Source organism: Bacillus rossius, chromosome 16, assembly GCF_032445375.1.
Source record: "Bacillus rossius redtenbacheri isolate Brsri chromosome 16, Brsri_v3, whole genome shotgun sequence".
Lineage (NCBI taxonomy): Eukaryota > Metazoa > Arthropoda > Insecta > Phasmatodea > Bacillidae > Bacillus > Bacillus rossius.
Genome location: NC_086343.1, coordinates 11820681 through 11836235, shown reverse-complemented (window position 1 = coordinate 11836235; position 15555 = coordinate 11820681). Strand labels below are relative to the sequence as shown.

General features: G+C 40.8%; 1 protein-coding gene across 1 annotated transcript in view; it reads left to right on the top strand.

The window, feature by feature from the left end:
• The first annotated feature begins 7410 nt into the window (after positions 1–7410).
• Positions 7411–15555, top strand: part of LOC134540309 (protein patched) — a 118692-nt gene continuing 110547 nt past the window's right edge. Inside the window, exon 1 of the mRNA XM_063382969.1 lies at positions 7411–7788. Within this exon, the coding sequence (XP_063239039.1) occupies positions 7687–7788 (102 nt within the window). The 5' untranslated portion in view covers positions 7411–7686. The remainder of the gene's footprint in view (positions 7789–15555) is intronic.

Here is a 15555-nt window from a genome sequence, read left to right as displayed (position 1 = left end):
AAACCGAACCAAAACAACAAAAAAAATTCTTAATTCAATTTTGTATGTTGTATTCCAGTTTAAAAAATATATGTTCTTTAAACTATTATTTTAATAGGAATAGGCCTAAGCAGGAAAATTTCCCCCCCCCCCCCCTCAGTACTGTAATTGGTAGAGACATGCAAAATTCGCGGATTCATTTCGCGATAGTCTAGCATCAAAACAATTATACCTTCGTACCGCTTCTGCGATTGGCCGGGGGAACTGTGAGCCAATGGGAAACACTAAACCAAGAAAGTGCCCAATTACGTACAGCCTAGTTGAGACGTCTCACGCGTCAGTAGCCAATGAACAGGTGTCATTTCCGCGAGTATTTAAAGGACTGTGGAGTCTATCCTAGAGGTCAATGAATACGCGAATTTTGCAGGTCTCTAGTAATTGGGTTTACAAGGGATATCCCCACGTTTCAGCTGACAATGATGTAACCATCTTTAAATGTACACACAGGATTCTTCTCTGGTATATTGACACAGAAATTAGTGTTTCCTGTCTGGTATCTGCTGTCCAATCTGTAGCTGCTTTTCTAAACATTAACTTGTAATTTGTGAGCGCAGTATTAACAAAACAACGTTTTCATCGTGACAGTAAAAAAAAATGTACCACGAATTACAGCTATTATGTAAGAGGGATTGGAAGATTATAGATTTTTTTTTCTAGACTAAAATCATCGATTAAAAAAGCGAGAATGCTTGGATGGATATAAAAATTAATTTTACTCATCAGTGATTAGAGATATCTTTTCGTGTTCAAGTTCAGCAACTTACTGAATGGTCCGAGAAACGCCGAGACATCCGGATGCAAGTAAAACTGTAGCGATGAGGAAAAGGAAGAGGGGGAGGGGGGGAAGGGCTAGTAGAAGGATCTCCTCATTCCTTCTAGGAGGGGGGGAAAGGAGGGGAGTAAAGTCATAATGGCGGGCAATTTTCGTTAGCGGCAGAGGATATCCCTCCGTCTTTAATGTTACATATTAGCAAAGCTCACGTGACCGGGCGCTCCCATAGAGGAACTGGTGGAAGAGGAGGGGGGGGGGGTGGAGGAGAATGGAGGCGGATGGGAGAGGGACACGTCTCATTAAGAGTTCTGCTAATTATTGTCATTAGCCCTGCAATCAAGATGGTGGAAGGGTGTTGTAGGGGGGGAGGAGGAGGGAGGGTTTTTGCCCGAGAGTCTTCCTCTATCCATTAACCAACACGACAGCGATTCTATACATGCAAGGAAGAGGACGAGGAAAGAGAGAGAAAAAAAGGAAAGGGGAGGGGGGAAAAAATAAAATAACAAACGGAAACTCACGGGCCTTTTTGAACGCTTTGTTCGAAGGTGTACGATTGCGTGGTTTACGAGCGGCTCTGTGCATTTCGGGCACGAAAAAAAAGGCCCACGTAAGAAAGAGAAATAAAAAAAGATGAAAGTGTCGTAAGGTGCATCGTATTACGACGCTGGGTCGTACTCGGTGTCTCCGGAGCGTCTCCCAAGTCGCAAGTGCTGGAAGCGGGGACGGCTCGTAAGCCGGAGGTATCTCCGGAGATTACGCACGGAGGGTTTTCGAACCACGGAACTGACCAACGCGGAAGCTCGTAAAGTAAGGATCATCCTCGTCTGTTGGGATCACAGGAGCGAAGTCTGTCTGTCTGTCTGCGTCTGTCTCTCTCTTTCTTTCTCGTTCTCTGTGTGTGTTTTTTTTGTCGTGTGCTGGCCCGAGCTTTTCATCCAGCTCAGAAAAAAAATAAGTAAAAATATTTTTTTCCATAACTGCACAAGTAGAAAATTTGATGAACTAAATAGCATAGACTATAACTTCGAAAAATAAACGTTATTTGTAAAAATGGTGGTGATTACCGCAAAACATTTGAGCAAATACATTCCCAAAAAAAAAAAAAATTTAACGGATTTGTAGGTGGTGAAGTTAAGGCTTATTAAGTTATTAGTAGAGACCTGTAAAATTCGCGGATTCATTTCGCGATAGGATAGAGTCCAAATACTTTTGACATTATTTTGCTTCAGTGATTGGGCCACAGTTTATCTGACGGACTCTGGGCCAATGAAAAATCTTTAACAGAAGAATTAGCGAATCACGATCATTCCAGTCAACCAGGTATTACGAGTCGGTAACCAATCAGCAGATGTAATTTGCACGAGTGCATAGAGGATCATGGAGTCTATCCTTTAGGGATTTGAAATCGCTTATTTTACATGTCTCTAGTTATTAGCTTATAAAAATAAATAATTTAACACAACAAAGTTGACGATAAAATAGATACGATGTCGGAAAACCAATTTGAGCGTGAGTGGTTAGGCTTCACCGCCGTGTTTTACGTCAGACCTAGTGACCGGAAACCGGCGACCACGTGGCTCCAGATCTCTTCCGAACGAGACTTTCGAGAGGTTGTTCTCGTCAGTTCTCGAAGGCGAGGTTCGTCGGGCCAGCCGTCCACGACTAGCCATCTACGGAGAAGACGCCAGCAACGCTAGTTACACTCGAAAAAAAAATTGGTTGTCTGTAAAGTTGGTTTACGGACGATAGTTTAACGTGACAACGTCATAACAAAACATTGATTAAATGGTTGCATACTTTTATGAATAAAATTGAATCATTTAAATTTTAATAATAAAAGAATAAATACTTGAAATTATACTAGTAATCAGATTTTCAAAACGCAAGAATAATTAACCTTTATTGCCGAAATTGTTGTTGTAATAAGCAATGAAAACCACATTAACTTTTCACTTCACTTTATAACCAGTCGACGAAACAGTTCACGTGTAGATGTAAGTTGTGTGCTGCCGCTGTCTTTCTTCTCCTCGGACGCATAGGCCAATCGAGTGGAAGAGAGATAGATGCGGCGCAAGCGTATACAATGAGCGTAACGGGACACAGCGTAACGGAACACTTTTTCGAGCGTGCAGCTGGCGTTCATCGATTTATTAGACGTTGTCACGTCAAAAAAGTTCCGTACTTTTAAAAGGAACATCCTTTGGTAACAAAGCTCCGCCTTGGCAATTTTACACGTGATATCGTTGACAACTGAGTTTCCAAAGGATTTTCCCTTGAAAAAAGTTCAAAAACAACTTTTTCTTTTCAGTGTCTACGTTACCAAGGAATCTTCGTAAATTTACGATACTACGTTACAAAGACACAAAATTTGTCTCGCAGTGTTTTACAAAACCATCAAACATTTCTGAAGTCCTCAGCAGAAACGCATATTTACCCTGTTTAGGCCCGTTCTTACAATGACACGGAAACGGAGATGAATCTCACGCAACAGAGTTTCCACGGTAGCACGCATACGGAGACGGACCCGTACGGATTATCTCGGCAATGCCGAGCTCTTCCGTTTACGTTGCTCCGTGCGGCCAATAGAAGCCGAGCATTGGCTGCGATGATAGCCATTGCTGGTTTATGTTCCAAATGCGTTAAAAATTGTTTCAAGTTCAAGAATATTTAGTGTTCAATTATTTATCTATTGTTTATTTTTATTATTTATGTAAATTCTGCCCGTGCTATGATTTAAAAGAATCTTTTTTTTTTTAAATAAAATTAATATTTCGTGACCTTGAAACGCAATCTCATTGGTTGCCGTTTGTCACTTTTCCGTGCACTGCGGAAGCAGCAGATGTTCCGTGAGATCCGTCTCCGTTTCCGTGCCGTTATAGACCGGGGCCTTACAAAGGATCTAGAGACTTGCAAAATTCGCGGTTTCGATGGCATTCAGGATAGACTGCACATATACCCCTGTACACTCGGGAAAATAACGCAGTTCATTGGCTGCCGACTTGTAAGTCGTCTCAGTTGGTTTGTCTTTGATTCGATCCTTCTTTGGTTGAGGGTTTATAACTGGTTGAGGGTTTATAACTGGTTGAGATTCGTCCAGATGAACAGTAAGCCAATAGCAAAATTATCTAAGAGGTATATGGTTTGAATTCTAGCCTATCACCGAATGAATCCGCGAATTTTGCAGGTCTCTAAGGATAACAGATCTCGCAAGTTGGAATCTGACGTACTTTCTGCTAATACGCAGTTATCTGGAACAAATAAGAGCCTTTCGTTCATTCGAGGCGTTCTTTGTCGCAAAAAAAAAAAAAACCAAATTGACTGTGATTTCTAACAGATAAAACTCACAGGCAGAAATTAACAGCTTTGCATATATCCATAGGATAGGACAGAATGCTCCCGTTAGTTTTTTTTTCAATGTTTGGTAACATTTACGAGTAACAAATAAACCAAACTATTTTACGCTCAACTGACTTATTATTGGATTGGAACCCTCTTTTCTTATGATTGTTCACCGATCGAGGAAACAGAGGAAAATGACACACGTTATGAAATGACTGGTCACGTTTTTCGCTTTTCAGTAATTCACCAAATATCATTTACAGAAATTACCAATTTTGTTTATAATTGGGTTCTGAAGTTCCCATACACTTATTTGTGTCAGGAATAACGATCAAATAATTACGGACTTGACATCGCAGAATTCACCTTAAATAAATGAAGAATTCTCTGAATTTCTACAAAACTGGATGTGTGTGTAGAAACTACCTCTTCCTAGTTCTACGTTCCGTTGTAAATGAGGTAAACATGCACTGGAATAAAGAAAAAAAATCTTTCACCATAGGCTTAACAAGTTTTCGAGATTTTGTTGATACTCGAAGATGATTCCAGCGAGTTTATCATCAAATACTGTTGTAAATTTACGGGGATATCAGAAAATTTACCAAGCCACCTGGACAATTTGTAATCAGTGTTCTTCAGTAAATTTGTGCTGTGCATTTTTAATTGCGCGCTGTGAGGTGAAATGCAGCCAAAGGCTTAGTAAAAAAAAAAAAAAAAAAAAATTATAATTACTCAAAATAACATGAAGTCGTGTCGGATAACGTAAGTATAATTACACACGTCGGTGAAAAAGTAAAGCTAATTTGATGAATGGCAGCTTAAAAGCTTCCCCTGAGCAATTTTAGCCTGCGGAAGATGAGAGTGGTGGTTAAATAATTTGTTGATATAAAAATGACACGCGGGAGAAATGAAGAGCGTCAGGGAAGGGAGAGTAGGAACATGTTTGGTTTGTAAAAAGAAAGATAGAGGGGAGCGTATACTTTACGTTATTTACCTTGCTAGATTACGGCAGGCATTTATGCTACCCACGTCCGTCTTCTTCATGTTTTTATCCTGTGTGACCATGCCGTTCGTCCGAAGGCTGTGTTTATCTAAATGAGCCGTAATGAATAGGTATCCGGCTAAATGTCGCGTGATGTTCCCAAGATGGCTCTAAGGGAATTTTTTTTTCCAGCCGCCTTAGAGTTCTTGTGCCATTACGTAATGGCTATCGAGATGCGCCATTTTTTTAAAATAAAAGGCATGGGATTAACTGTATTTGATCTATTTTTTTGCCCCCATGAAATGTTGCCCGCATATAAAAAAAGTTCTGTGGCTAGCAAAAATATGAAATATTTGATTTTAAAAAAGTCAGCTCTAAAGTTAATGTTACTGTGTGTTGTCCATGTGTAAATTTTCTGATCTAATTTTCTATATAAGTGAGATAAGTTTTATAATCTTCAAAATAAACCACATTTCAGTATTTATTACAGTTTACTGTGCAGTGACAATCAAAAAGGCACAAATTATCTAAAACTAAATACCTACGATTATCTTGCATGTATACAGGGCGAATATTTAAAAATAATTTAACTTCTTCGTTCCAAAACGTTAGCAGCTAATTCTTAGAGAGAAATGATATACCTATAAGATTAGATTCGGAATGTAACCCCAACTGACGTCTTTCGTGACGCAAGTGTTTCCTAAATATTTTAAAGCATTTTGCTAAGCTAGAAAATGTTAAAATGGTAAAAATCTTGGTAAAGGTTTTTATTTTATTTTAATGATTGAATATGTACGTTAAACACACTCATTATGTTTTTTAGGAGCCATTTTTAATGGTTTTCCCGCAACTCTAACCGGTAAAATAGCAGGTTCCTGTTTTAGTACAAATGCTCCCCCCCCCCCCCTCCTTCCAAAAAATCACATTTTGTGTTGAATGTTAGCCATTAAGAACCATAATTTCTTTTGTCTCTAGTATATAGCCATAATTTTCTTTTTATGGTGTGGTCGAGTTGCTTGTTCCTTCAGGGAAAACCCTTCTTTTTTTTTGCAGGAATTTTATGTTGGCAAAAGGAATTTTCCAAGAGCGAAGGCAGGTCACTCATAGCCAGTGTCCATCAGCTCAGAAGGTTTACAACTAGAGGTACGGAAATTTCGCGGATTCATTTGGTTATCACAAGTAAGAATGCAAGCCTTCGTAACTGTGTTCATGATTGGACCGCAATTATTATGGAAACGCCCCTCTGCAACCCGGAGCCAACTATGACCAGCCATGAAAAATAAAAAAAAAATTAAGCGAATCAGGTAGTGCCAAACTAACAAGAACAAAAATGTTCTCAATAAGAAATCAGCCAGTGGAAAAGCAAAATTTTGTGAAGCTAACCCAAGGCACCAAACGAATTTGCGGAATTTCCAGGTCCATACTTACATTTGTCCTTCCGTTGTAATTCAGTTTTATTTTTAGACTTGTCATACTGTAGTCGTGTGTTTGTGAAGAAGCCAGGTACTTTTATTAGGCTCTAGTTTCTGTTGTGACTGCATTTCTAAGAGCATGGATTCTCTTTCATCCCGTTTTCCTTGTATTATTCGCTCACTTCCTAATGCAGCCCATTCATGCGAAATCATGAAATTTTTAGCAAGTTCGTGGTGCGTGTTAGGCCCGACATTATCGGGAAATTTTTACTTTTACCTTCGAGGAATAGCAGGATCATAGATCAAAGTTCTGAGGGCATTTCAATTATCCTTCCCCCCCCCCCCCCCCCGCAACGCATCAGATAAGCAAACGTGTAATTCATTACTTTTGTTTGGAACGCGGGTAAGAAAATTTAGAGAATTGGTGAGGGAATGAATATAAAAAGGAAATAGGAGGATGTAGGGATGGTCGGGGGAGGAGGGGGGCGACGAATGGGTGGCATGAGTCCTAAGGTGACATATGACGAGAGCGTAAGCTACTAATGATGCTCTTGGAGGGCAGAATTTCTCTTCGGGGACGACCTGGGTGGTCCCAGCCCGCGGCGGCGGGAGAAAAGGACGGATGGAGGAGTGGAAGAGGAGGAGGGGAAGAAAAGTGGGTGGGGGGGGGGGTTAGGAGGGGACCGCAACCTAAAAATCTCCAGCCAGCCAATGGCCGGGACGGCTCCGGGCGGCCGGGGAAGACTTTCGTGCGTTTCCGCCGCCGCTCGGGCGCGCTCGGGGTTCCCCCTCCTCGTCCCTCGTCGACAAACACACGGGGGAACGTCGCCGACGCCCGCGCGGGGAAGGCAGTTATGGCGAAGCGGCGGTCGCCGGAGCCAGTCAGTTCGTGTTTCGTTGGTCCGGGCGCCGGTTGGCGTTTCGTCGACGCCGTCGCGTGAAGAGGCGAGAGACGCGCAAGAGTCGGAGAGACAGGGAGAGAGTGTGTGTTGTTGTGGCGGATAAAAGAAAAGAGAATAACTTTTTTTCGCGCGCGCCGGATGTGTTTCGCCCGCGGGTCCCTCAACACCCGCCTAAATGTGGATACCGCGAGCTAAGCGGCTGCCGCGGCCAGCTCGCAGGCGACGGGATCACACGGCAACATGGTGGCCAGCCGCGACGCGACGAGCGCCCGCCACGGGTCCGACCTGTACGTGCGCACCAGCTGGGCCGACGCCGAGCTAGCGCTTCGCCAGATCGACAAGGTGAGCGCCTTTCCTTCTTCCCCTACCTCCCCCTCCTCCCCCCTTATCCACGCAACCCTCCCTTCCACTGATGTTTACTTTCGGAGCGTTCCCGCGCTGTACGCGAAGTCAGACGTCGTTCTCATAGAACAACGTAGCAGTGCTGCTCTTACACCGGGAACTGAAATCATGTTCTGCGTGACATGCGACGCTATCTGTTGGATGAGCCCGTAACTACTAGCAAAAAAAGTTTTTTTTTTTTTTTTTTTTTTTTTTAACTGCATGACGTCTAATTTCTTATAAAAGAGATTTAAACTCTGCAAAGAATACCTGGTTTGTCACGTAAAAGCTTGTTCTATGTAAACGAGTTGATAGATGCAATATTTCTGGTATGCCACACCACAAAATATGTGGCAACCAAAATAAAAGTGAATTAGTTTCCCCACTGGTTCGCCTGCGTTCGCGTTACTTCTCACAATCAATGTAGCCATGCTAGTAACATATTATGAGAGCGGGTGTACTTAAAACTGCTTCTAAAACTATGTTTCAGTCTCGGAAATTAAGAATATCCCCCCCCCCCCCAAATTGTCATTTACTCCTTCCGCCAATCACGTGACCTGCAGTCAATAAGATGCCCAGAAAAATTTCTTCCCTACGTCTGTCCGTCAAAAGTGTGGTAACTTCATACTTTTGATCGCCGGATGAAATTATAACTTCCAAATGTCAGCTAGTTTTTTGCGTGTCAAATGTTATTATATTAAAATATATTGAAATGTGTTTAATCGTTTGGATGCATTCATGATAACTTTTTAACGTACGTTTGAACATATTTTAAAGTTTTTTTTTCTAAACAAAAATTATCCGACCCACAAAAAGTGCAATTAATTACGCATGGTAACTCTGGAAATGTTTATAAAAACAAATACCACGGTGAAGAAAAAAGAGATTTGATTTCAAAGAGTTGTGTTTATAGATTACACGATTGTTTAACTAATTCAATTATACAAGATAAATTTTCTCCAAAATAAGTTTTCTCGACAGTTGTCAGCATTGAAATGGAAAAAAATATTACGGCGGCTAACTTACGAACGAATAACGGACCGACGCGATTGTCTATTGTAATTCCTGCTTTATTTTATTTCGTGACTATTATGTAGAGGGAAAAAACTCTACGACAGACTTATACAAGGGATAAAATAGAAGGCGGGTAAACGTGTGGAATTGTTTACCCCCCCCCCCCCCTTTTTTTATTTATTTACATCGTTTGAACCGATGTCCATGATAAACAATATGTTAGATACAAAACACATGATTGTAATGTAAATATTCTACGTTCAAATAAAAAAATACACATTTAAAACACTAATATTGTGCAGTTTTGCAGAATAGTACAATAATACATTTTAAAACCTAGTAAATGTATATCACTCTGAAATTACGCAACATGAATACATATACATTTTTGTTTATATGTGTATCACTGATATTGTCTACTTTTGCAGAATTGTACAGAAAACACATTTAACACAGTCAACACATCAAGTACAGTTTTATGCCCATCACTAGTTATCAAATACCGTGCATATTTACTATCCACAGTTAATTACTGTAAAACCTTATTAACTTACCTTTTAAGATCTTCATTGAATATGGCGGTTCGTTTAAAAAAAAAGGTTGATGTTATTTAAAAAAAAAATCATACTATCAACTATGACTTCAGCGAAATAATTATTCAGTTTGCAACGTATGTTTGGAGTGTTATAGTGTTAAATCGCCAGATTGTTTTATTTTGCAGCCGTAGCGCCTACAGAGAGAAATAATTAACTTCAGAAAGCCAAAAAAACTTACCATTTTTCATCTGAATTTTAAAAATTCCCCGGAACACCCTTTGATGAGGGGACCAGCCAACCCCCCCAACCCCACCCCGGGTTCAATAGAGTGACTCATAAAACTGTGCATACGACCCTGAGGTACAGTCCGGGCCTACTATAAAATAAATCCTGGAGCCGTCCCTGGTTTGGTCCAATTACAGACTTTCATATAAATTAGTATCGGATCACGGGCAACTCAGTCGAGACGTCCTATAAGTCAGCAGCCAATGAACAAGTGACATCTGCACAGGTCATTGAAACCGCACAAATTTTCCATTCCCTAATTACAGCTAGCCTCAAATGTTTTCGACTTCAGGCAATCATTGCTGTACACAGCTCCGAGCATTTCAACACCAGCAAAGCCCGCCACGCAGTTGTTCTAGTAAAACACGTAGCTACCGGACACAACAATACTATGTACACGTAGTTCAAATTTTTCCAATGCTTCTTCACCCAGTACAAAATATGTTATTATTTACATTATTCCATGTTTTCTTTACATCAGGTTAATTGACGCTTGTCTCTGAGAATGTTTTCTGTAGCTACAGAATTTTGGTAATGCCTTTTCCTGACTATGCAAGTGATTCTCTTCGAACATTTTACCGGGGATTTTAGTTGGCAATCTTGTTTGGTGAACTGTTTAGTTGACAATGCACTGAGATTTTTTAATTTTATCTTCAGCATTAACTCTTCCTTGCAGTAAATGAAACATTAATATTTAATGAACTCTTGGGACTGTATGCTCAAGTAACATACTATATTAAAATTGAAATGCAAATTTGTGAGTTACGTTATATTTTCGTTTGTTTTAGAATGTAACATTTTCATATGGATGACCGTTATTTTTTGAATATAATTACATACATCTTTAAATAGTGTTTTTTTTACAATACTCCAGTATTTACTGTGGTACGAAATACTTCCCGGTTATTGAATATTAGACTGGAATGCTATTGTGAAATATTAAACTTGTTTAAGTTTTTTATATTTAAGATATATTATTTATAGTTCACATCGTTGCACGTTTGCATGAATGAAAAAAAAAAAATCTACGTAGGATGTACGGACACTAAGTGAAGGTTGTGAATGAACGAATCAAATTTAAGGTTGAATTTTCTGCAGTTTTGGTTCGCAAGACTGTCAGTATTTGATTCCAAAAACGTCCAGAGTAGCTAAGATGATAACTATGACGAATTAGACAAGGTTTCCAGCATCGGGGGGAAAACATTGAAAACCTGGATTAGTCAGGGAATTTTTAATTTCTGAAAAAAAAAAAAAATCAAGTAATGGTTAGGGAAAATGTGTTATTTCAGGGTACTCAAATGGTATTGTTACACAAAGGCACATCTTGTATTGCTAATCCATAATCTGTGCTATGTTTATTGTATTTGGGTTCAGCCTTTGCTATGTTGGAAACAGGTGTATTCAAATAAACGCCCAAGTTCCCAACCCATTAATGGCAGCTTTTACTGCCCCACCAAACTCTTCTTCACCGGATCTTTTCCTTCTTATACAATTGTGATCTTGCTTGCTTAATGCATGTTAATAATTGATCCCCGCATGACCCGGCCCAGGATTTTCCCTGAATTATGATGGCTTTACTTGGGCCACAGTACACAAATTAATTTTTGTAAAACAGAAATTTTCATGTAAAATTACATATATTTGTAAATTTGTACACTTAGATGAGAACAACTGTATTACGTCAAAATATTGTTCGCAGGAATACTGGGTTCGGATTTTTACCCGGGCATTTATGCTTTGTGTTGTTCCAGTACCTCCAGTACGCTTTCCAGTATTAACTGCGCACAATAATAAGCATAATAAAACAAAAGTCAAATTATTGTAAATATTCGATTATCTTTTTCATGGATAAAACAATTATGCGCCAATGTCAGGCAAAAAAAAAAAAATCAAAAAGAAAATGAGATTTGTTGTTTGCTTTAAAAATTATATTACATGTTTTCGTCAGCGAAAAAAAAAATCATTATAAAAAAATACCCGGAGGTCAGAAAAAAGTCGAATAATTTGGTGTGTGGGTTATGTTTATTAGAGACCGGAAAAATTCGCGCATTCGTTTCGTGACATGCCTCTTCGGCAAATGGTTCACTGTTAATATCGAGGAATCTTGGCCCCACCCTCGATCAACGAAGTATCGAATCACGACGTCACCCAGTTGAGAAACCTCACGAGTTAGCAGCCAATGAACAGGCGACATTTGCCCGAGTATGCGGAGCACGATGGATTTTATCCTAGGAAGGTCATTGAACCCGCGATATTTTTCTTAGTCCCGTGTTAACGGACAAAATCTTTACGTCTCGCGAACATTGGGGCTATTAGAGAAGTTGGTACAAGAATAAAACATTGACTGAAATGAAAGGATGAGGGAAAAACAGAGAGAGAGAGAGAGAGAGAGAGATAACTCAACCGGACATCAGAAACGCCCGCTACGTTTTCTGCTTTTGAAGAATCCAGTTCGACGCCGCCACGAATATAACCAGGATCAACATGTGGGGAGAGTGTGAAAAATATAATAATAGGGAAGGGGGACAGAATAATTGAATTACGCTTCACACGTTGACTCAGAAACAAACTTCGGTTAAAGGCTGATCACGTAAAAAAAGAAAAAAGTTGAAATCATAACTTGCGATCGATGGTCTTTAGCCTTTTCAAAGGCCTTTGAAATTGAAGCGGAACAACTGGTTTATTGCAAACAAAAGAGAAAAAAAAAAGTATTTAAGATGGAACAGTGAGATTGTAGTTCATTAGTTGTTTAGCTATATAGCTATAGGTAGGGACCGGAAAAATTCGCGGATTCAATATCCTCTAGAATAGCCTCCATTATCCTCTGCATTTCTCAAGTAAACACACGTGTTCATTGGGCACTAAATTGTGAGACGTCTCCACTGGGTAGCTTGTGATTCGACTCTTCATTGGTCGATAGTCTCTCATTGGTCCAGAGAGCTCCAGTGTTAAACTGCGAGCCAATAGCAGAACCAGCAGAATTGTACACATGTTTGAATTTCAGCCTGTCACGAAATTAATACGCGAATTTTTCCGGTCTCTAGCTATAGGGGCAGGCATTTTTCGCGAAATAATGTGAACACACGTTGGACTGCAATGAGGTAGCGATCGTTCCCTTGCAGTCATTGCCCTGTTTGGCCGGGACAATTCATGACGCGTTCGCTTCCGCGCCGGATGCCTGTGGATTGGACGCGCCGACAGCAATTCATGCACTTGAAATAAAAAAAAAAAACCAGCCAATCCACAAAACGCAGACAACGCTACAAAGTTTTTAACACGCAGCTGGCCTGGAAAATCTTTTTTTTTTTTTCCGCATGATAAGACCTGCATTTCCAGTCTTTGTCGGTTGGAAATTACTGATCATCTTTGTTTATTGATGAACAATATTTAATCTCGTTGTCACTTCGTCGAGAGCGTCGTGTGTCGAAGTTGAAGCGCCGGCGCCTAAGGGGAAAAAAAAAATCTGGTTTCAACTCCTCTCTCCCCTCCTACCACCCCTCGTGTACTTCTTCGGGCCTCGTCGCGTTGTGTAACCGGGTCTCTTCGTCGGCCGGGGGGGGGCCGTTATGCCGGCGACCTCGCCTGCCAGCTGACGGCCTTACTTCGGAGCCAAGGTCGCGCCGGGAGAAGTCCGTGCTCCCCCCACTCCCCTCACCATAACCCCCCACCACCTCCCTCTCTCTCCCCTCCACGCCCCTTGTGACGCCCGAATGACCTCTCTTGCGGGCGCGGGTTTCCGCCCGTTGGCAGACGTAACCCGAATCGAGTTCGCAAACGTACCCGAATAGCCAAAAAATATCGAAATTATCGGCCGTATCCTCTTTTTCCCCTACAGTAGACAATTATCCTATAATATTATACGGGTTAAAAAAATTTTCCTGAACAAACAAAATATAGACATTTCCCCATTGATTGATGCAATTTCCCCCCTCCCCCCCCCTGCACAAAAGTACCCGAATGTAGAAGTAAGTGTACCCGAATTGTGTGTGCTATAGCTGGCAACACTGCTACTTAACTTATTTTAAACGTGAAGTAGCTTGGCTTCTGGGTTGTAGCCGTGTCTTTGGCGAATAATTCACCGACGTTTCGGTCGACATTGCAGTCACCATCATCAGGGAGCAGTTACCTACTATTATTATTATTCGCCAAGGACACGGCTACAACCCAGAAGCCAAGCTACTTCAGACAATGGCCGTGAAAGCCTGCGAACATTATTATTCTAAACGTATTTGGTTGGGTGAGGTTCGGATTGAGCTGGTCTCACAAATGATTCGTCTCATCCGTCCGTCGACCGCGTGACCTGCAGCCAATCGGATGGCCCGGAAAACTCCATCCGTCCATCCGTCCGTCTCAAAAACCTTACCGAGCTTTTAACTTTCGAAGGACGCATACAAAATAACCTTCATAATTTTTTCAAGATTTCTATTGCCGGCAAACCTTAATATATTACCAGGTTTTTAAGTTTGTTTATTTGTTTATATGCTTCAGCTTATTGTTTGAACACATTTTTTAACATTGGAAAATGTTTTAGTAAATTTCAGAGCGAAAAAAAAATTGCTGACTTAAATTATTTATTACGTGCTTATTTTTCATTATCGTCAGTCTAATATACCCTATAAAAGATAATTTTTTACACTGTTTATAAGCCTTCTAGTCTGCTGGCAGCATCAAAATGGAAAACGTATTTGACAGACGACCTTAGACAATAGCAACAAAGAGACGACCCCAACGATGATACTGAAAAGAAAATGTGGACAACACAGACGTACAGGAGAAACCCAGCGATGAGACAAAACAGATATTCTGGACACCACGGTGACGACAGCACATATACGAACACATCAGTAGGCTTCATACGACAACAGTGGTGACGTTTCGGGAACTGACATCTGTTCCCGTCCTAAGACATGGACAGACATCGTCTTTTTTTGTCGTTGTGTTGCCCAAGGTATAATCCTGTGATCGACGGCATCTCCTTTTGAAGTGTTGTGACCAATCAGCAGAGACTATGGAAAACATTGCGGTTTCAATGACCTCTAGGGTTGACTGCACAGTTCTTTACGTAATTGGGCAGATGTTCACCTGTTCATTAGCTGGAGACTTGTGAGACGTCTCTGCTTGGTGATCGATGATATGATTCCTATACTCTTTGGTTGAGGGTTTGGTTTCTCATTGGCCCAGAGGTAGAGCCACGCTTATTTAGCGGATCAATTGAGTGGCAAAGTAGACTTGAAATACAAACTCATCTACCTCGCGTCGTTGATTTGACTACAGTGATCTTGACACACCATTGAAGACCCTGATCCAGTTATCAACAAGGAGAAGAAGTGGTTAACCAATCACGCGTGACCTGCCAAAGAATGTGACCTTTTTATCGACCAGTAAGCACTTTTAAAAGGGCTTGATTTTATATAGGCAAGTTTAGTCTAGCCTGGAGTGGAATGAACACGCGAAACAACCTGGTTCTATCCAGGGGCCTTCTCATTAATAGAGACCTGTAAATTTCGCGGATTCATTTCGCGATAGGATAGAGTCCAAATACTTTTGACATTATTTTGCTTCAGTGATTGGGCCACAGTTTATCTGAAGGACTCTGGGCCAATGAAAAATCTTTAACAGAAGAATGAGCGAATCACGATCATTCCAGTCAACAGGTGTTACGAGTCGGTAACCAATCAGCAGATGTAATTTGCACGAGTGCGTAAAGGATCATGGAGTCTATCCTTTAGGGATTTGAAATCGCGAATTTTACAGGTCTCTACTCATTAACTGTGAATCAATAAAAAAACAGCTCAAAGGATCATTTGTTTTTGATTCTAGCCTATCACGAAATGAATTTGCGAAATTACCCCCCCCCCCCCCCCCCGATCTATACCAATCGGCATTAAGGGCT